At 41.7% G+C, this 22,097-nt stretch overlaps 1 protein-coding gene across 1 annotated transcript in view; it reads right to left on the bottom strand.

Annotated features, from left to right (window-relative positions):
• The window catches only part of SLC22A15 (solute carrier family 22 member 15), a 64,187-nt gene that overhangs the window by 2,404 nt on the left and 39,686 nt on the right, over positions 1–22,097 (bottom strand). The window contains exons 5-10 of the mRNA XM_033092782.1: positions 20,434–20,563; positions 16,296–16,511; positions 12,253–12,393; positions 10,290–10,375; positions 1,806–1,926; positions 246–318 (exon numbers count right to left, since the gene is read on the bottom strand). Coding sequence (XP_032948673.1) covers positions 246–318; positions 1,806–1,926; positions 10,290–10,375; positions 12,253–12,393; positions 16,296–16,511; positions 20,434–20,563 — 767 coding nt within the window. The remainder of the gene's footprint in view (positions 1–245; positions 319–1,805; positions 1,927–10,289; positions 10,376–12,252; positions 12,394–16,295; positions 16,512–20,433; positions 20,564–22,097) is intronic.

The raw sequence follows: 22,097 nt of genomic DNA, 5'->3' as shown, positions 1-22,097 counted from the left end.
AGCGGGCATTAACTCCCCAATGAATACAGACAAACAAATCCATCAGAGCATCCTCGGTAAGAGTACATCCGGTCGGACTGATATTTAATCTAAAAGGATCTTTATAATCTAAAAGGCACAGGTTCACATGCGTGGTCGGGCTGATCCTAAATGGCCGCTGTTCATTATCTCTTTCTACTCAAAAGCACAAGCATTTCCAAAGCAGAGAATCAAGAAAAACAAAAAACCAGGAGGTACAAACCAACCAGTGAGGGGACGAAGGGAGCGATAATCCCACCAACTCGGGAGAACATGGAACAAGTCCCGAGCCCAACATTCCTGGAAGGCAAAAGAAACAGTTAAAGAAAAAATCAGTAAGTTCTTCGGGGACATTTAAAGACCCTGGGGATTAGTGGGCCAGGATAATATATCCCAACGTGGAAGCACAGGCTCCCATATAGCAGAGCTGCCTACCAGAACTTTCTGTGATGTGGTAAATGCTCTAGGATTGCGCTGTCCGATGTGAAAGTCTCTGCAAGCTCGACACAGGCAACTACTGAGCGCTCAAAAGGACTACAAACGGGGAAATGAACGTTTAACATTTCACCTTAATTCATTTAAATTTAAATAGTCACATGAGGCTAACAACCGCCACATTGGACAGCGCGGCTCTGAGCACGTGACTATTTCTTGCCCAACGTGCTCATGGGTTTTTTATGTCTTAGGTCTCCAGTCAGTTAACGCAGCCATAGGGGAGCCAGGGCTTTGTGACCTGAAACATCTGCCCATTTATTGAAACTCAACTAATTAACGATGAAAGCGTCAGACTTATAAATAGGAGTTGACTGAGCTCATATTCCTGGGAACCATGAACATCATCTTCTTGGGAAGTGTGGGTGTGAAAAACGTGGGAGGAAGTGAGAACGGTAATGGTTATAGGTCAGGTGACCATGCATCACCCCACCACCCCAGACTAATTGTTAATAGCACCCACATTCCTCTCACACGTGTCCCAATTTGGACAAAGTGGTCCTCCTAGTTTCACAGCCAGCAGCCAACGAAAGCAGGTTATGGGCACAAGTAGGAAATGACTGGCCAATTGCAGAAATCTGATCTCTTACTAGGAAAAAGGTGAAAAATACCCCTTAGGCTTCCTGCATGGATAAGGGAAAGAGAAGGGTCCATTTGGAATGAGCCTCAAAAAAACTGTGCTCACTGTGGGAATATCGGCCTAGCCCACAGAGGCAGTGCTGGCAACCCCTGCCCTACAAATTTTGGGGTGTTTTGTTTTCAGACCTATTTCATGAGGGGAAATTTAGGACAAAATATGTTCTTTTTTATATAAGCAGGTCCCACTCATTAAAAACCACCTTTAAGAACTAATGTGTAAATCGAATCGTCACTCATTACCATGTGGAATTATCTTCTTTAAAATGTGTATGTTTTGTGCTCACGTGTAGGCTCGGTGAGAACAGGGACTTCATCTCTGTCTGCCGTGTGCCTGACACAGGATGGGTGACTGAATAAATGAGGTCCACTGACATACAATGACATCCGAGCACTATTGGGTGACAGGACAGGTTTGGAGCAGAGCACTTTCCTCACCATTTACAGGAGGGACTCCAGCTCCAGCTCCAGCTCCATTTTCCTCAGCCCAACGAGCAAAGAGTGGTCTACACAGACAGCTTACAACTGCTTGCTGAACTGCTGCTGGCCCGCACTGACTCAGCTCCAGGTGAAGTAGGAACCGTCACCTGCGTTGATGCGAGCATCCACGCCAACATGTGGGATGGGTGAAGGAGAAAGTGGCTGTGTGTGAGACGTACCTGATGACTGTAGGGTAAAGCTCAGAGGTGTAGATATACACGACATTGAAAGCAGCACTGATGGTCAGCTTCCCCAGCAGAGACAACGAATGGCTGTTCACCACTGCAAACACACCTGTGTCTGAGGACAAACGCCACACCTGTGAGGGCCTTAGCGGAACGAACCTTTTTTTAAATGATACATTTAATTCTGAAGGAGTAAGAGGCATTCAGGCTGATCTCAAACAGCAAAGAGGGGAGATGGCTGAATACACATTCAGGAGGTTTCGTGATCACATCCTACACACTCGCAAACGTGTTCGCAATGCTTTGGCTATCCCCACGACATCGTACATAGTGGCGGTGGTTACGGGTGATAAAACTTGGACTCACCGCTGCATGACAGAGCCCCCTGAAAATTTCTCTACTGCAGTCAAGTGAGCTTCCGGGACATCTTAAGTTTCATCGTCCAAGGGTGTTACTTGCCTCTCCTCTCTTCCCAACCTTGCTCAACAATCAATGATGTACAGTGGTGGTCAGTATGCCAAGCCCTGGCTTAGGAGGGGAGTTAAGTCTGATAGATAAGGGAAGCAGAGCTGAGGGCCAGAAAGACTCCTACCTTCGGTTTGCATTCCTTGGTGTTCCATTGCAAAGATGAGAAATAATCCCATGAAATTACTCCCAGAAGACACAAATCATCAACGTTCCTTCAAGAACAAGACTTAAATATGGGAACGGTTGTTCATCCTTCTTCCTCCCCAACTTCTTACCTGACTTACTAATCAATAATGATGGTTGAGTGTCTTAACGCAACGTTTTTACGGAAAATGCAAAAATACATTTTATGCCGGTTTATTTCCCTATCAAAAACAGGATCAATTATCCTGGGGTTCTTTTTCGAATGTATTTAACCTCTCCTACTATCCTCTGCCTTCAACATAACAGTTCTCTTCTGAGGAAAAACATAAAATGGTCATCAACTCTGTAGTCCTTTCCTGACCTCGTTATCAAACATCTCCAATGAGTGACCAGCCCTTCACTTCCTCACGTGCATGTGCCCCGTAAGTCACCACGACCTGGCTCCCAATGCCATCGTCTCCTGAAACTCCTACTTGTATAGGTCAACAGTGATGTCCGATTCACCCAAGTAATTGCCTCTCATTCTCCCTGACATTTCTGCCGAATAGAACACGCTTGTCCCCTCTCTTGGGACTGGATGCATGGCTCATCTAAACCACTCTTCCTGTAAATAACGCAAACGCAATACCCGCTCCTTCCTTTCACCTTCACTGCCTCCATTTCCTGATCCATTCAACTGGCTCACTCCAGACACTCTCCTGCAGTTGCTGACGTTCCCATCTTGCCTGCCCACAGTCTATTTCGAGTTTCCCTCAGGCTGAGGCTGGCATCATTGTTTGTATCCATGTCCCTCACAGCACCTACCATAGTTTGATGCGCCGCGGTACTCATTAAATATTTGTGGAACAAATCAGTAGAAGGACCACGATAGGGATTAATTTAGTGAAAAGAACCTGTGTTCGTGCTCGCTCAGCTTCTGAGGAAGGAGGCACAGGATACACTCCACTCTACAATATGTTTCACCTCCTCTGCTTGACAATGACATAAATCTTCATCAACTTTAAAGATGGTGTCATGAACACAGTGGCCCAGGCACTGCCAAACTCGACCATCTGGGGCTTTCTCCTCTTCTGCCAGGCTATTTGGAAGAAGATGCTAGCCATTTTAAGTACTGAATATATTATTTTACACCATGAGGTGCTTCTGGAAAAAGAATCCCACCTGTCAGCATTTACCCCAAAATATGTGTCTGGGCTTTACCACTTCAATTAATAATAATGAGGAACATTAAATTCACCAATTATGTTCCAGAAAAGTGAGTCAGGAAAAGGTATTGAGTGGCATGGAAGCAAACAGAAATGTGCATATCTGCTTGACTGCGAATAGTCTCCGGGACTGTTTTCAACCCGAACAAGATGGCATCTTTCAGAATCGAATGGAGACACGCTAAAACATCCTTAACCACAGGTTATGGATGGCCATCCTGAAAATTGAACTCAAATGGCACATCATAGAAGGCTTGTCATCTAAACAGCCACAAGAGCCAAGGCTAGAATAAGTCTCCCCTGGGGGGCTCAGGACACTTCCAGCTGTGGCCCATCTGGGGAACCTGGGACCAGCCCCATGACCTCAGGCTGCTCCTATCAGCCTAACACCTCATCTGATGGTTGAAACTTCTCTCCAGTGTTCCTGCCAACAGAGTCTGCAGTCACCACTTAAACTTGGAGGAATTCACTTTTGCCCAAGTTAGCCCATGTAAATTTCAGACAACTCTGTTTATTAGATAATTATTTCCCATTCTTTTTGAGACTCCTGCCTGCGGAAATGCTGGGCGTTGGTCATCCTAAGTTAATGTTTAGGAAGGCGTTGCAGCCACTGGGCTGGTTCCCTGGATTCCTGACCTTGGTTCTTTACCAAAAAATCAGGTATTATTGGCTACTACCAGTGAATGTTCAAAGCAACTGTTTAGAAAAAAGCGTGACTTAAAAGGGAAAATGTAACTCAATTATCTTTGCAAAACACGGAATTCTCAAAATACTTGTCTCCTTCAAAGTACTGAACTCACGAGGTTGTAAGTTTATTCCTATGATGCAGCTATTAAGGTCATAATTTTTGGAACTAATTATCTGGAAGTTTTCTCAGAACTGATTTGGGCTCAGCAGGACAAAATGTCTCAGCATGTTTCAGTCACATTTCACTGACCCAAAATAGTAAAAATTCAACTTAATCATCCACTTCCTTCACTGGGTAACTATAGCAAATGTTTTATTGTTTGTGCATACAGTGTTTCCCCGAAAATAAGACCGCATCTTATATTAATTTTTGCTCCAAAAGATGTATTAGGGCTTATGTTCAGGGGATGTCATTCTGAAAAATCATGCTAGGGCTTGTTTTCCAGTTAAGTCTTATTTTGGGGGAAACATGGTATGTAAAAAAATCTTTAAGACAGGGGGTGGCCAGTTAGCTCAGTTGGTTAGAACATGGTGCGAAGGTTGCCGGTTCAATCCCTACATGGGCCACTGTGAGCTGCGCCATCCTTAAAAATAAATAAATGTGAATGAATGAATAATAAATAAATAAATAAATAAATAAATAAATAAATAAATAAATAATGTTTTTTAAAAAAATCTTTAAGACAGCTGTAGGCCCTCTATTATGGTACATAGGTTAGGCCAAAAAACACAACTATGTTGCTTCCCTTTGGCTTTTTGTTTTTTTAATATCACATATGCACACAGTTCTGTCACTAGAGAATCACCATTTCTAGAATTTCACTTAAATAATTGTTTGTAGACTTTTGTGTCTGGCTTCTTTTAGTTAGTATAACACTTCTGAAATTTATCTCTATTGTGATGTGTATCAGTAGGTTTTAGATCATTCCTTTTTGCTGGTTGAGTAATATTTCATTGTATGGACATACCACAATTTGTTTATCCATTCTACAGCTGATGGGCATTTGGTTTCCTTCCAATTTGGGGCTATTGTTAATAAAGCTACTATTTGCATCAAAGTCTGTGTGGATCTGTGTTGCTGCTTCTCTTGGATAAAGTTGAATCATAGTAAGTGTATGGTTCACTTTAAAATAAGCTGCTAATGTTTTCCAAAGTATCTGTACAATTTTGCATTTCTATTGGCAGTATGTAAGTGTTCCAGTTCCTCCTGTTATCTTTGTCAGCATTTGGTATGGCCAGACTTTTTCATGTTAGTCATACTAAGCAGTGTGTAGCGGTGTCTCAACATGCTTTTAATTTCTATTTCCCTAATGTCTAATGATATTGAACATCTTTTACCATGCTTATTTGTAATTTTTATATCCTTTTGGAGAAGTATCTGTTCAAATCTTTTGCCCATTTTTTCCTCATTACTGAATTGTAAGATTCTATATTTTGGATACAAGTCCTTTATCAGGTATGTATTTTGCAAATATCTTTCCCATTCTGCACCTTACTTTTCATTTCGTTAATAATGTTTTTTTAAAGAAAGCGTTTTTAATTTTGATGAAGTCTTAAGGTGAATTTCTTTTTCCTTTCTGTGCCTTCTGTGTCCTTTTTAAGAAATCTTTGCCTAACCTAAAGTCAACAAGATTTTTCTCCTATGTTCTCTTTTAGAGGTTGAATAGATTTAGACTTTACATTTAGGTCTACTATCAATTTTGAGTTAGTTATTGCATATGATATAACATGGTTGCAGTTAAATTTTTGCATATGGATATCCAATTATTCCAGCATAATTTGTTGAAAACATTATCTTTTCCTCATTTAACTGACTTAGCTTTGTTAAAAATCAATTGACCGTGTGCATTTTTCTCTATGTATGTTATGTCTGAATGAAACATTTATAAAAGGTGAGTAAAAATCTCATCCCCTCCTCACAAAATAAAAATCAAGTGGGTCTATTTCATACTCAATTCTGTTCCACTACCTATCTCTACAACCGTTTCTATGCTAATATCATACTGTCTGGATTAATGTAACTTTGTAGTAAGTTTTAAAATCAGGCAGGGTAAGCCCTCCAACTTTTTCTTGATAAACATTATTTTGGATCTTCTAGATCCTTTGCATTTCTGTAAAATTTTAGGTTTCAACTTGTCAATATCTATCAATAAAAAGAAGCCTGCTGGAAATTTTGTTGGGATTGTGCTGAAGATAGATCAATTTGGGGAGAACGGACATTTTAAACAACATTTTCTGATCCTTCAGTATGGTAATCTCTTCATTGATTTTATTATTATTACTATTACCACCAATTCATTTATTTGGTCTTTAAGTTCTCTCATCAGTGCTTTATATTTTATAGTTTTCTACATTTTGTAAAATTTATCCCTACATATTATGCATTTTTAATTTTACTACAAATAGTATTACTTTATTTCAATTTTAAATTACTTAGTGTTAATACACAGAAATAAAATTGCATGTCACATGACTCTGCTAAACTCATTTATTAATTCTAGTAGATTTTTTTGTATGTTCCTCAGGATTTTCAATGGAGATAATCATGTAGTCTTGTAAATACAGTTTTACTTCTTTCTTTCCAATTTGGATCCCTTCAATTTCTTTTTACTGCCTTATTGTAGTCACTCGTAATTTCAGTACCACGCTCTATAGAAGGTGTAAGAATAGACATCCTTGCTCTTGTCCTGGTCTTAGGGTGCAAAAAGGCCAGGTACGAGGTCTTGTTTATGAACAGTATTCCGTATAGAGCAGGCCGTAGAGAAGTCAGCCGAATAAAAAATGGGCAGGCCGAGACTGACAAAAGAAATGAGATATAAAGGTCTCCACTAGCGCTGAGTCTGAGCACACGCCCTTCAGCTGTGAAACTTGTTCATCTAGTCACGTGCTGGGACTTCCCAGTGTTCAGATTCTCTGGTAGGATCACCACTGCCAGAAACCTCCTTGCCAACCTCCTTCCCTGGTGCCACCCTGACAACCCAGGTTCTTGAACAATTCCCATCAGGCCTGTCCACTGAAGACTATGAACTGGCAAGAGTTAATTCTCTAATACCACAAGCTTCACCATTTGCAATGCATACTTTGGTTCTAAAATTCTAAGAAGGCAAAACAGCATGCCCCAACCAACACTGACTTAAGAGTCATAAAGGCCTGAAATCTGACTCCCAGGTGTGCTACTTACTTGCTGTGCAACTTTGGACAAGTTGCTCGACCTATCTGAGCTTTAGTTTCCTTATAAAATGGCGATAATACGTAATACCTTCTATGCATGAAAGGACCCAGCACATAGTTCTCTTGTCTTTATTAAGACACTTAATAAATGGTAGCCAGTATTGTAAGCTTAATTAGGATCCTTCAAGCAAGATAAAATGTATGATGACCAATGTGTGGAAAAACTTAGTGGCTACATGGTAACATTATCCCCAGAGGGAGAACACTCATCTGGAGGCCAGCCAGTGTGCAAATATGAACTGGACAGAGCACTTTGTCTAATAATTATAAACCGCAGGCTGAGAAACACCAAATAATCTATTTTCTAGCTGTCTGGCTGTCTCTTCTAGTTATATCTCTATGTCTGTGCCTCAGACACAGAGAACCACAGTTATATATAGATACTAAAAAAAGGCTCGTAGGTAGAGGGACACCTGAGTCAACAGAAAGGAGAGAATGAATGCATGTTTGCTGGGGGAAAAGAGAGGGGAAAATGAGCATAAAAAGCTGTGAGTGGTCTCCAAGCTCACACAAGATGCTAACAGAATTTTTCAAACTACTGAGCCTTGTTTTAAATATGTGTTTACCAGAACTTTCGTAACATGTAGCTTAAAGCTCAGAACCTTAAAAAAATTGAGCTTTCAAAGAAAGCCATTGAAATATGTTAAAGAGTAACTATGAGAGGTTCAAAGAAAGTTTAAAAAAAACAAATATTTTTGAGCTCAAAAAAAGAGAAGATTCAGGATCAGCGAGACGGCTTTCTGCAAGTGTAGAAAGGATTATGCGAAAAAAGTAAAAGGGTGACGACCATCTGCTCTCTGTCTCCAGTGAAGAATAAAATGAAAGGAAATGGACTCAATTGTCATGGAAGAGCGTCATTCTAACATTCTAATGATTATCAAAAATAGAAACAATTTTGCTGAAGGACATTACGGATTTTCTTTCCCTGTAAATCTTCAAAAATAGACTAGATGTCCACTTTTCCAACTAGCATAGAGGTATCACGTTCCTAAGGCACGTGGACTGTGCAAGACACTCAGCTATGTTACATTTCTTACGCTCTGCTATGCTACGTGTCCACCAAGGGGCACAATTGATAAAGGATTGAAGCTGCTCTCTTAAAACAGGCTGCAAGTGAGCAGAGTAAGGTCGGGTCGAGATCCGCTTCACTTTGGGTTTTTGTAGAAAGAGCCATGTGCAGAGCTCTAGGCTATGGGTTACCTGGCGTGTACAGGTCTGTGGGAGGGAGGAAAGGCACTGATGGGCCTGGTTTGCACAGGTGTGACAGGTTACAGGTACGCTGATAGTAACAATAAAAAGTTTCTCTCTAGAAGGTGACACATAGAACCCTGGAGGACTATAGGCAGAAAACAACTGAATTTCCAAGTTGTCTATGAAAAGCAAAATCTGCCGAACCGAAAGCTACAATGATCTGAAGCCCACTGCTGTCTTGTCCCAGACAAACAGAAGTGGGCACTTAGTCCCACAAGCCCCCGTTGGCGCAGCAGCTCAGGAGTCCCTCTTTCCTGGCACGAGCAGAGGCAAGAATTCACTTAGAGAATAAGAAACAGCCAAACTTACTGAATTCTCTAGGTTCCACGAGTCCATGAAAATCACTAGAAGGCTGTTCTAAATGTTGGGTAAAATCCTAACGAGTGAACCAAATGCACCCAGATTCAAAGCAAAGAACTGCAGCGGGCAACCGAGAGCATGGCAGGTGTACTGGAGGGTTACAGAACTGGGGTGCGTGGCCCTGGCGTCTTCCACGACACATCGGCACAACTGAACCGCAAGGCGAAGCAATTGCCAAAGGAGCATGAATATGGGAAACGCTCTGATGGGAAACGAATTCTCAGCTGCGTTGCCAGTAGTTATCAAACCTGGACATTCAACCGTCTCATGATTCCCACGGGCAGTACAAGCTCTGAGACGGAGCTCGATGAAATCCGAAATGCTCCCCAAACAGGGCTTTTGTTGAACCTCGGCAGCAGAGTTTGTTATCACTCGCTCCTTATCACTGACGATCACTGCCAAAACCATAGTTCCTGGTGTGACCGGTAACTGGCACGCCTCAGGTGTGCCCGTCCAAAAAACAAGTGAGAACCGTGCCATCTACAGAAGGTCCACACAGGGGCAGGTAAGATTAGAGGAGGAGGACACAAGGGACCTTTTTGGAAGCTATGTTTGCATAGCAAAGCTATAAATATATGAAAATGCCAAAGTTCCCTAAGGATGTTTTATTCACACTTTATAGAAGACTGAGAAAATGTCAATTTTCACCAACCATGAATATTCCTCTTATTGCTGCTGCTATTATTATTGGGAATATTGATAGGCTGGGAATACTGAGGGATGCCAAAGCCACCTTTCACAACCCGTGACACTGATCTGCCTCCCATCTTGTGATTGGCTGGAATGACAAGTACAACCTGCAGCCTTGGCTGGGGTTTCTTTCTGTGCAGAACTAAACGGTCCTCCTCCTCATCAAATAAACAACTCTAACAGCACCAGTACTGCAGCCCAGACACCCCAGATGGTAGCTTAATCGCCTGAAAGAATTAATAGTGCACCTCTAAGCACATTATTCAGCCAGAGAACAGTTTAGGCACTGGAAAGAATCTGGCCCATTATACCCCGCACAATTGCTAAATAATATGCAATCATAGAAATGAAGCATGGCATATGGTAATCTCTCCACGATATTGAGATTCATTGTAATAAAAGTGCTGTTCAAAACCCTTATGGAGAAATTCGAAAGGCATACCTTTCTTTTCTGGAAGAAACATTACAATAAGACAAGCCAGTCCTCCTAGGCATAGAAATGTTGCCAATGTCCGCTTCCGACCAAACCTAAATAATAGAAAGAAATTACGCATTTCTCTTGAGAATCTTATCAACTCATGTGCTTCTTCCCCCAACTGTCCTTTTTAAGTGTCCTCAGTTTCATTATACATGTTCGTCTTTTCTTAAGGAGTGCATGGCACGTGTGAGTGACCAGGGCGTGAAATAAATAACCATTGAAAAACAAAGGGAAACCTTGCTGGATGGCAGGATTAAATAATGTGCGCAGGGGGAAACAAAAATCATTCTCTCTATTTCTGTGAGTATTTACTATGTTCCAGGCATTGCTTCAAATGCTTTCTATTATCTTACTTAAGCCTAATAATAAACCGTACTGCTATATTCTCTCCACCTTCCAGAGACTGAAACTGAAATGTGCAGAATGGAGCCTTCTAGCTCATTTTTTAAGTTTCGGTGACTTGAATCTTAAGCAGTTAAACATTTTAAACACTGTAAAACAAGCCCCTCTCTTAAAAATACAAACAGAACAATTTTAGTAACAAGATTAGTAGGTCAGAATTAAGTGAAATTTATTGCACGCTTTCTTGTGGGGGGCAATTTTCAAATCAGAGCTCTAGACTTGGAAGAAAGATACTAACATTCATAAGACCCCCTTTCCCGGGGACTGCAGCTCACTAGGTCCTCGTTAGGAATTTCAAAGTGACTTGTAATTTTGATGACAATTTTGCTACGGGACTGTGATAATCCCTAGTTTAAGGACGAGTACATGGAGGCTTAGGGAGGTAACTGGCCAAAGTCACAAAACGAACACATGGCTGAGACGAGATCTGAATTCAGATCTGTTTGATCCCAAAAGCAGTATTCCCTCCTTCTGCTTCAGACTGTAATCCTGACTCTGGTGGGAGCGGCGGGGACACCGGAGATGACTTGAGTTCTGCAGGTCATTTTGCTTAATTTAACAGCCAGTATCGAATGAATGCCTTCCATGTGACAGGTCCCATGCCAGGCAGGGCCCAGGGATGCAAGGACATAGAGGATATTCCCAGGGGCAGTGTCCTATAACACTTTCCGTGGTGGTGAGAAACGCGCACCGGAAGCTGTAACTGCACAAAGGAGGGGTGTCTGGCACACTGCGGATGGTGGGGACAGATTTCTGAATATACCGCCTAGCCCAGCTCTTAGATCATGATGAGAGGGGTCAGCAGAGGCAGCTGGGAGCCTCCCCTCCCTGCCCCCCAGGAAAAACCCTTCAACTGAACAGAAGCCAAACCTACCCTTCAAAATGTGCCATGGTCACGATAACAGCTCCAAGTGCAAGGCTAAAGGAATGCTGGTTTCTGGAGAACGAGAACTGGCACAATTCAGCCGATTCCTGGCTCACACAGAATGGGATTTTTAGTTGCCCTGCTCATGGCTTAAGAACAGAAGGGAGCTGAGAAAACTGAAGAAAGGGTGCTCTACAGCACTTTTAAAAAGTGTTTCAGAACTGTGCCCACTGACAATGAGTAGCGGAACAGGATATATCCTTCCCCTCCAAAAAGTCAAGTGGGTCTTAAGAGGTAAGAAACGTCTTTCTCGTTTGTCCAGTTCTTTGTCCGGTGTACGCACTTCTAAATGACAGTTACTGGCTCTGTGGCGCTCTACTACACGGAGCCAATAATCCCATTTGTGGGGACTAACGAATTATGCACAGATGTCTCAAACGCCTTTCAATATTGGATTGAAAGCCCTCATAAAAACTCGTAAACGTGAAACCCAAGAAATGCTGTGCTAAAAAAATGAATCCTGTGTTTGGTCTGAAAAGAATTCTAATCACTGTGGAGTAATGAGCAGATACTGAATATGGTCAACGATGGTGATATTTAGGTATTTACATATGTGAGAGTGTATGTATATGGTACACTCCAATATTCATCTATACTCACCATTTCTGGTTAATCAAGTAGATGCAGAGCGGGTAAGATGGAATCTCTATGAGGCCAGACAAGGCCAGATTGACATAAATATTTCCTCCTAGGTCACCTGCACTCAGAGTCAGGCCATAATACACCAAGCTGCACACAAACCTGCAATTGGGGGTGGGGGTGGGGTTAAGACAAGAAGGGCAATGGAAAAAGCACATAAGAATTTGCCAGAGAAGACTCAAATACTCATTCAATATAATGCAATCTGTTTCAAGCAATAAGCTTGACTCTCCCACTAATTAGGACGTCTACCCTACTCTAAATTCCTATAGGAGGAAAAACGCCAGAAAAACCAAAGGGGCCTTGGAAATCATTTGTCGAGATGTTAGATGAAGGAAATCAGTGGCCAGCTGCTGAAAAAGACACTGTGCTTTCATCAAGCATTTCTGCATTTCCTAGAAGACAATGACTCTATTCTTACTTCATTTAATACAATTTATAGGACACTTGCCTGAGGCAATTGTTGTGACATTGTCAAAATGACTCTAGCAAAGAACTCCCATGGAGAAAGCCAAGAGCACAGGAGCTGAGAAGTGACTGCACCATCAGTGGGTCACCTGAAGGCCAGAAATGACTGGCGCTCCAGCCCCCAACCAGGTCCTCACCCCCATCCTGCATTCAGCAGGTGCCTATGCTGCCGATACCCAAAACAGGAAAGAAAAGACAAAGGTGATGGCAGAGGCAGGATCCTCTAAGATAATCAACTGGGGAAGGGCCCTTCATTTATTTAGTTCTGCAAGCCATTGCTGAGACACTTAGGGAGCGCCCCCTAGGGGGCTGGCATGTGCCTGCAGCTGAGCCTACTTCCCATAGGGCAGGAACTAAGGAGTCCAGGAGCTAAGCCAAACAAAGTGCCATCTTGAAGCTGCAAGGTGGGGCTTCCTCAGACAGAGTGAAAGGAATAATAGCAACTTTTGTGTCTAGGAAATTGCATCATTAAAAACAAAACAAAATAGGACTGAACAAACATAAAACCCTGAAAGTAGGCTTTACTAGTTCTATGACTCCATTTCTGGAAACCATAAATTCCTATATAACACTTGGGCTTTGGCAGTTCGCCAGTTTTTACGTTTTTGCAATTCACTCTGACAAGTGTTTAAGATGAGGAAGTTCTCATTTAGAAGTCCTTCTAGCTGTCCTTAGAAAAAGTCCAGGGAGCTCTGGCTATGATGAAGTCAAATGGGAAAGGGAAAGTTTTCTGTCCATCTCTGCCAAAATAACTAAGTGTGTCCAGTGCCCTGAGCTATTAAGAATGGGCTACAGTAACCAAAGAGAGGGGTGGGGAGGAGGGAAGTGGGCCACCCTGGAGCTGGACTGCTTAGTGTTCATCCCTCTCCAGCATATGAGGCAGGGGCAGTGGCTACTTCGCATTACTTTTTACTGGGGTAGAGCTGTCACTCATCTAATAAGGACAATGCGCAGTGTTGTAGTCAGGACGTCACATGTAAGGACGCAAGGTGCCACTGAGTTGTCTCTTTTCCCTGTCCCCTAGCACCTTACCTGTAAGCAGCGGGTGAAACAAATTTAAACCCATGCAGTTTTCTAAACTATTTTAAAAGTCCTTTCCACCTGCAGTAGAGACCCTGCTCTGACATAACACTATTCCTGATGTCTTGCATGTGTTAGTGTGTGTCTACTCTGTATGGAAAATAGAAATCCCAGGGAAGTAATGCCAGCCATGGAAACACACACATCTATTTACACCAAGCTGTGATGGTAGCAACCAGAGCGAGTTTTGAATAAACAAAGCCAGTTCAGGATACTTGAGGAAGGTAGTTACCAGCTGGTGGTGAGAGAGAATGGGAGAACCCGGGCAAGGAATGGAAAGCACATGGTCCCAAGGTGGAGACTCTGCCTGCAAGTTTCGTTGATGGCAGAGCTGGTCATTGGGATGAGTGACTACAGCAATTAAAATCATTTCAATGCTCTTTATGGGCCCCAAACAAAATTTAAAATGCTTGCATAATATTTAACAGTATATTTAGGGCACCAAAGAACTATTTAAAAAGGCACTACAGTGGGAAATAATCAAAGGAACAGATGTTAAACACAGAGGTATAATTTTACTCCCCAGTTAAGGCTTTCTTCAATGACAGATCCACAGAGAAGACTTTAGAATTTTATAGCATCTTCAAAAAGAACAGCAGTATGTGAAATGACATTGTCTCTATTACCGTGTATTTTAACACTCTGAGCCCGGGGGGAGGGAAAGAAGTTTATTTGAGAAGAATTCCTTTGGCTGTCTGTGTGCGATCGAAAATAAGCAGGGACATTCTCCCCGACTCTAAGTTTAGTTTCTCTGTCCATTTGGTTTTTTTTTAATCTCTTGAAGGTCAGAACCCCAAAGTGAATATGCCTCAAAAATATAAAAAATAAAAGAGGGGTGGCCAGATGGCTCAGTTGGTTAGAGTGTGAGCTCTCAACAACAAGGTTGCCGGTTCAATTCCCGCATGGGATGGTGGGCTGCTCCCCCTGCGACTAAAGATTGAAAACAGCAACTGGACTTGGAGCTGAGCTGCGCCCTCCACAACTAAGATTGAAGGACAACGACTTGGAGCTGATGGGCCCTGGAGAAACATACTGTTCCCCAACATTCCCCAATAAAATTTATTTAAAAATAAAATAAAATAAAAACTTAGAAACAAGAAGTAGGGGCGTCCTTCAAGGCTGAGGGTTTGACTGTCTGCATGATATGCAAATGCAGAGTTTTAAGAAGCCCAAGGCACCTGCACATAGTTTGTCAGTATTTACTTTACCATAGGTAGGAACTCAAATTAGCTCTTACGCTGTGTTGTCAGGTGTGGCTTTTAAAGGTCCCTTAATCTCCATGCCTTCAAGCTTGTGTCCTCAGTTCAACATTTATTATGCCATCTGTGATATTCCAGCACTGTGCAGGCTCCCTGAGGAAGGTGGCAGGTGGTGTGACCTGACCCTTGACCAGCCAGGCGGCAGCCAGGGCTTGATTGCGTAAGCAAAGAGAATCGTGATACAGAAAAATATCCTTGCAGCTTCTTATGCTCCATCTACTGTTTGTCTCAGCTTTATACATAAATCACTTTCATATGAAATTGCTCTCCTTCATCTCCACGTGATAATATAGGTTTCCATGTAGGCTTCATGGCAAATACATACAAACCACAGCACAACAGTCCCTTAGGCCCGTAAATATGATGTTCACAGCCAACACTGGACCGAATAACACCTCTGGTACCCTAGCAGAATACGCCATGTGAAGACACAGGTGCACTTCACAAACTGTATGTACTGCCCACCCATGTCTCCTCTATCCACAACTTCATTCTTTCAATAGAACCATCTGGAACCATTTAATGCAATTTACATGAATGCCAAGAGCACTTTGAGGGACAGTATGTAATACGCTAAACTTGAAAATCAGGTTCAGAGAGTGTTAATCCATTCATTCCCTGATTTGCCTGTGTGGTGTTGAGTCCAGTCACTTCATACTCCCAGGATCCCATTTGTCCAAGGAATGACATTTAGCCATCCGAGTGGGTGAGTGGGAATGCCACACAAATTACAGCCCAGGGCACTGCGATTACAACGTGCTATCCCACTGCTTGATGCCAAAATCAAAGGTACATTTTTAAAGTCCTGTTTAGAAACTGTTCTGTTTCTGCTATGCTAGCTTCTTGCTTTTCTTTTTTTTTTTTTGGGTGGGGGGCGGGGGCAGAGAGGGGGATGTAAATATTTACACCAGATACCTCAGGAGCAAAGATGTGTTTCTGACATTTGTTTACTAACGTTCAGCAAACCTGTGTCAGGCACCACCATTTCCTCCTTGAGAGAGAGGACGTGAACACAGAGGGAAGCACAAAGCCAGGCACTCAGGGACCAGGCTGGGGGGGTGGAGGGTAGGGCTTCCTTCTGTGAAAACAGCCTCATGCTGACAGCAGTGGTAAAATTCAGATTATCAATAGACCTGTAGCAATAGACCTTCAACCTGAGTTGAAGATGAACTTTCACCCCGTAGGTAGAATAATTACCAGATGAACATCAGGGTCAGCGTGTGACCCAAGAGGACCCGGTATCGGAACAGGTCCAGGAAGCTTCCGGTCTCCCTGTGGCTCCTGCTGGCGGGATGTGTCAGTGAGAATGTACACTTGAGCTTGCGGTTCCTCCTGGCAATGAGGTACAGAGCAGCTTCCGCCTCACTCAGGCGACCCTGGGAGTATAACCAACGAGGTGATTCAGGAATGAATCTGAAAGAGACGTCATTAAAGGCTGTATATTCATATAGGGACGCGTACATAGAAAGGAGACAATTCACCTACGGCGGGTGGTCCGTGTTGGGCCTAAAGCCTGACTCTCCCACTGGCACAGGGAAGACAGAAGGGGCCCACTGTCAACAACATGCCACGTTAAATAGCGTCTGCTGGATGAATGGGAACCAAGGACACGCTTCCAAAGTAACAGTAAACATGGTCAACAGTATGCATTGACTTTTAAGCAAATGTTTACATACGAATGACAAGTTAAGTCTACCATACTAATAACACAAAGCACAGGTCAGTGATATGGCTGTAATTCACAGCCAAGCGTTGTTAGAATAATACTGCAGAGATAGTGGGTTTTCTAAGTTCTGAAAAAGCTTCACAAAGAAGATAAAAAATCTTTACCCCGTCAGAAAAAAAATGATTTTTTAAAAAGTGCTTTTAACGTAGTGACATGTTACCAAGAAGATAAAGATTATTTTATATGACACATAAAAAGTAAACAGGGTTAATCACAAATTAGCTGCTTTTGAGCATTTACTGCTTCAAAATAATTGAATCAGCTGACACATCCGATGTAATATGTCATGAGGATATTTCCTGATCCTCCAAGACCTTAAAGAATAAAAGTTACCTTTTGGTTGACTTCCATTTACAAAACAATAGTAATTCTCTACTACAACTACAGAGTATTACTGAAGATTTATATCTTCCAACAGTTTCAAGACTCAGACACCACAGATATCTTCCCTTCACAGTTCTGCAATATGCTTTTAGAGGACTTTTCAAAGACAAAACTGTGGCAGGAACATGGAAGCCTTGTTTGCTAAACACAACCTCAAGTACCTTCGGATCTAATTTGACATTACTGACCTAAAACGAAACTTGTTTAAATAATATTGGCTATTTAAAGTGCCTCTTAGAATTCGCCATGCTTTTCAGTAAAGGTAGTGAATTGACAACAAACACCACAGAATTTGGGACTTCATGGACAGCCAGTCTGTCAATAACCCTTTACTGGGCACTTTCATTTTGTACGGAGCAGTGTAATAGGTGCAGAGAGGAAAGAAAATGGAAACAAAAAGGCAGGAACGTTTCCAGGAGTTTTGCTACTGAAAGCCCATTCACACACCACATTTAACCGTCAAAAAAAGCAGAAACAAATGCCTTCTGCGACGTCCTGAAAAATCCTTTTACTTACTTCCCCCTTGCCATTTGATTATTATTACTGATACACAAGTAAAGAATCAAGTAAAACATTGTTCTGTTGGAAGCCAGGTCTGCTGATCAACCCCTGGATGAACAGACGCTAGCCACAGGACCATCTGAGGTGCCATGAAAACGACCTGATTAAGTTTAACTACAAATAAAAAGAATAAAAGAAGACTACTGGCATGATTACAGAGAGTATACTTAGAGGAGAAAAATAAGTGGAATACTGAAAAATATCTGATAATAATTAAAACTGAGGAAGGCCGGGAGGAGTGAGACAGAACCAGCACGAATAGCCAAAAAAGTGACAGGCATTATCTTTGGGTAATTTAAGTCATTTCTTCCCTTCCCCTTGAACTACTCTGTGTTTTCAGAATCATTTAAAAGCAAAAAAAAAATTACTTTTAAGACTTTATACATCATTTTTAAAGATGACCGTTGAGAGAGATTCAGACTTCGGAAATTTAACTCTGAGTTAATAAAACTATACAGGGTGCCAAAAAATGTATATACATTTTAAGGAAGGAAAAAACTGTATTAAAATTGTAATAATATATACTGATAACAAAAGATGAACATAAGTCATGTGTATACATTTTTTTGGCATCCCCTGTGTTTCTACTTGGGAAAGTTGGTCTTGATTATGCAAACTTAGGACCTCAGATTTCTCCACAGTTTGAGAAGCCAATCAGCTTCTCAGTAACAAAGGCTCAGCTAGTTGCCCGTGGCCAGATTTGGGACTATGACTTCCAACACATGGAGATTATGCTGACCAAACAGTAAGACATGTTTCTACAAGAAAAAGCAGGCCTTTGAACACGCTACCCTTTACACAGCCCTGGTGTCACCTTCAGAAGCTACAGAGCTAATTTAACAGTGCCGCTTCAGCTCAAAAGTGTTCTGCGAATTTCTTAAAAAGTGAAAAAAACATTTGCAAATGCAGGGGGCACTGATTTTTCAAATAAAACTATTCAACTTCAAGCATTGTTAAAACTGGGAACTTTGAAGGGGGCACTGATTTTTCAAATAAAACTATTCAACTTCAAGCATTGTTAAAACTAGGAACTTTGAAGCTAAGTAATAATGGTTTTAGTAAGACACACAAACAAGGTATGACACTAAAATAATGTGACTTTGTCTTATATTGCTGATGGTTAATTCCAAATGTGTTTGTGCTGACATTTGCCCAGTGGATACGAAGGAATCTACTTGTGGAAGGCCCTGGGCTTTGGTGCTGGGGGAAATGTAACCTGGCAAAGAGCCTGCTGCAGTCAGGGAGCTCCCGGTGTGTATCCTGGGAAAAACAAGCAGCTCAGTGTGCCTGGAACAGAGCGTGGGAAATGGGACAGAAAATTAGGAAAGACAACTTGGAGGCCGATTGTGGGAAGCCTCCCATTCCAGGCCTAAGGGAATAAATAGACTTCCATTTCACGTGTTCTTTTCTCTCTGTTTCCTATTTTCTATGACCCAAATTCATTTCCCAATGAAGAGATGTCCCCCGCTAGCACTAAGCAGTAAGAAAGTCAGATTACACACTCAGAAAAGAAAGGCAGAATGGCTGTGTCATCCATCAAAGTCACTCCACTAAGGAAGGAGAGGTGAGGGCCGGACTGGACTGAGAAATATGAGATTTTTAAATACTTCAAAAGAAAATTCATTTATTTACCAATATTTACATAAATTCTTATTACTTCAAGGACTATACTAGGCACCCATTTATTCCCAAAATGTGTAATACACAAGCTAATAAAATATTGTTAGTCTCCCTTTCTAATACAATTATCTCATTCCAGTTTACACAACTGAATATATTTAATAAATTTTTCTTGTTAAATATAGGTTAGCTATTTCTACCATATTCATTTTTGCACTTAACAACTCTCTTACTTTCCAACCTGAACAAAGAACAACTAAATTAAAGATCTATCTGAATGAACAGTCTACTCCAGGTATCCCTCGCTTGCTGGCACAGAAAAAAGCTGGTACCACCGGCTGAGAAACTGTATTTATCCCAAAGATTTTCATGATTGAAATCAGAGGTCTGATACCACGGGAGAAAACCTTTCAGAAGCACATTAAAACTTCATGAGCACATTAAAACAGCCCTATTTTGGTGGCTCGCCTTTTAGCATTTAGAGCACCACAGTGGGACGCTTTGGGTGAGTCATTCATAAACCCTGCCCTGACCAGGAAATTGTCCTTTTACTGAGGTGAGCCCACGCACACTAAGGATTTCTTCTGTGTCTGAAAATCTTCCCAAGGCCACAGTTCGAGGCCCTGAAATGACACTCATCTGTAGGATGAGGCGTTGCTATCATACTACATATTCAATATGAACAGAGTGTTCTACAAAATCAGACCTCCGTCTCACATTTAGCACGTGATCTGATCCAGCCTGAAGACCTTTACGCTTGAGGCAGTAGGTTAAAAAAGAAATGGGTACCCTAGGTCACAATTTGAAGGATAAAATGCAGTCTACTGAGAGGTTACTGTAAACAAGGGATACCTGCAATCTGAATTATTTAGCATCTCTCTTCCCAGTTGCTGCCAAGCATTGGAGCGCTTGCGGAATTTAGTTCTTCACCCCAGTCAGTTCAGGTAAACTCCTGAAACGGAATAACGCCGCTCATTGACCCATCGTCTGAAAGACACTCCTGCTGCTTGTTGAATTAAAACTACATGAGGAAAAAGTACTTACAGAGATAAGAGAAAGACCACTGTTCCCTGCAGGTTAACCAGCACGGCCAGGGTTCTCCAGGAGCGGATGAAGTACCCCAACAGGGCGTACTGGGCGATGCCAACTGCGAAGAAGAGGCCGCCAATCGACCCTAATTCGGGGAAAAGACACTGTTATGGAAGAGGCACCATCTTCAGACCATTTCCAACCCAAGTCACAGAGCCAATTCCTTCCTTGTGAGATGCCATCAGAAAAGAAAAACCTATACAAATACTGAGCATCAGATGACATAATAGAAGAGAGAGCACCAAAGAAGTGGACTAGGAGGAAGGAGAGATGAAAAATACAAACCCCCTGTGGTCAAGATGCGTTTGAAGTGTGTGCCGTGTGCTTTCTGCACTGCATATTGTACTGACATCTGCCCGAGCCCACGGCGCAGGCTTGGAAATATGTCCTGTTATCTGGCGATAAGGATTTCAGGTCATGAGATTATTGCAATACTGGGACTGCATCTTTGTCACAGAAGTTGTCCCTGAAATCCTTATTTTAAACCACAACCTACCTCTCGGTCCTCCCTATTGCCCTTCCCGACTTATCACCACCAGATAGATAACGTTTTATATTTATTTGTTTCTTGTCTGTCTCTCCCAAAGTAGAATATTAGCTCCATGAAGCATGGATTTTTGTCAGCACACTGATAGGAAAAAAAATCAACCATGGGATTGTTAAGAATCCTGCGTCTTTTGACATAAATGCTGAGATGGGTATTAAACCCACTGGCTTGCCCAATATACTTGCAAATTCTTTACCTCTGTCACACTTTCTATAACTGCAACTATCACTACTAGTAAAAATAACTACTATTTATTTATAGAATAGCAACTATTTATTGAGCATTAAGCCTTTTACATACTGTGTTTCCCCGAAAATAAGACCTAGCCGGACCATCAGCTCCAATGCATGTTTTGAAGCAAAAATTAATATAAGACCCAGTCTTATTTTAATGTAAGACCGGGTATAATATAATATAATACCAGGTCTTATTTTAATATAAGACCGGGTTAATATAATATAATATAATACGGAGTCTTATTGTAATATAAGACTAGGTATAATATAATATAATATAATATAATATAATATAATATAATATAATATAATACTGGGTCTTATTTTAATATAAGACCCAATCTTATTTTAATACAACATAAGACTAGGTATAATATAATATAATATAAATACCTCTTAAATTAATTTTTGCTTCAAAAGACGCATTAGAGCTGATGGTCCGGCTAGGTCTTATCTTTGGGGAAACAAAGTACATTGCCCTGTAAAGCAGTTGCCACTATTAGCCATATACGGAGGGAGAAAATAGCTCAGAGAGGTTAGGTACCGCCATCTAAGGACATGGAGCCGTGTGTGGCATGACTGGGGCTCGTACCCTGGTTGGTCTGACTAGAGAGACTGCATTCTGTTACAGTCCTCACTCAGAGCCCTCTTCGAGGGGAAGGCAAGCTTCTGTGGGCATCCCATGGCAACAGGACTTTGTTAAACCTGTTATAAAACTTTTCTACGACAATCCTGCCAAACACATGTTTTCTTTTATTCTTGTTCAGAGATTCTCAACCTACAACTAGAAATAATAACTTGTGTACTGTTCACTTAGTGAGGCAAAAGGGAGAGCT

The sequence above is a fragment of the Rhinolophus ferrumequinum genome, chromosome 22 (genome assembly GCF_004115265.2).
Source record: "Rhinolophus ferrumequinum isolate MPI-CBG mRhiFer1 chromosome 22, mRhiFer1_v1.p, whole genome shotgun sequence".
Classification (NCBI taxonomy): domain Eukaryota; kingdom Metazoa; phylum Chordata; class Mammalia; order Chiroptera; family Rhinolophidae; genus Rhinolophus; species Rhinolophus ferrumequinum.
Note: the sequence above shows the minus strand (reverse complement) of the source record. Positions and strands in the feature narration are given on the sequence as shown.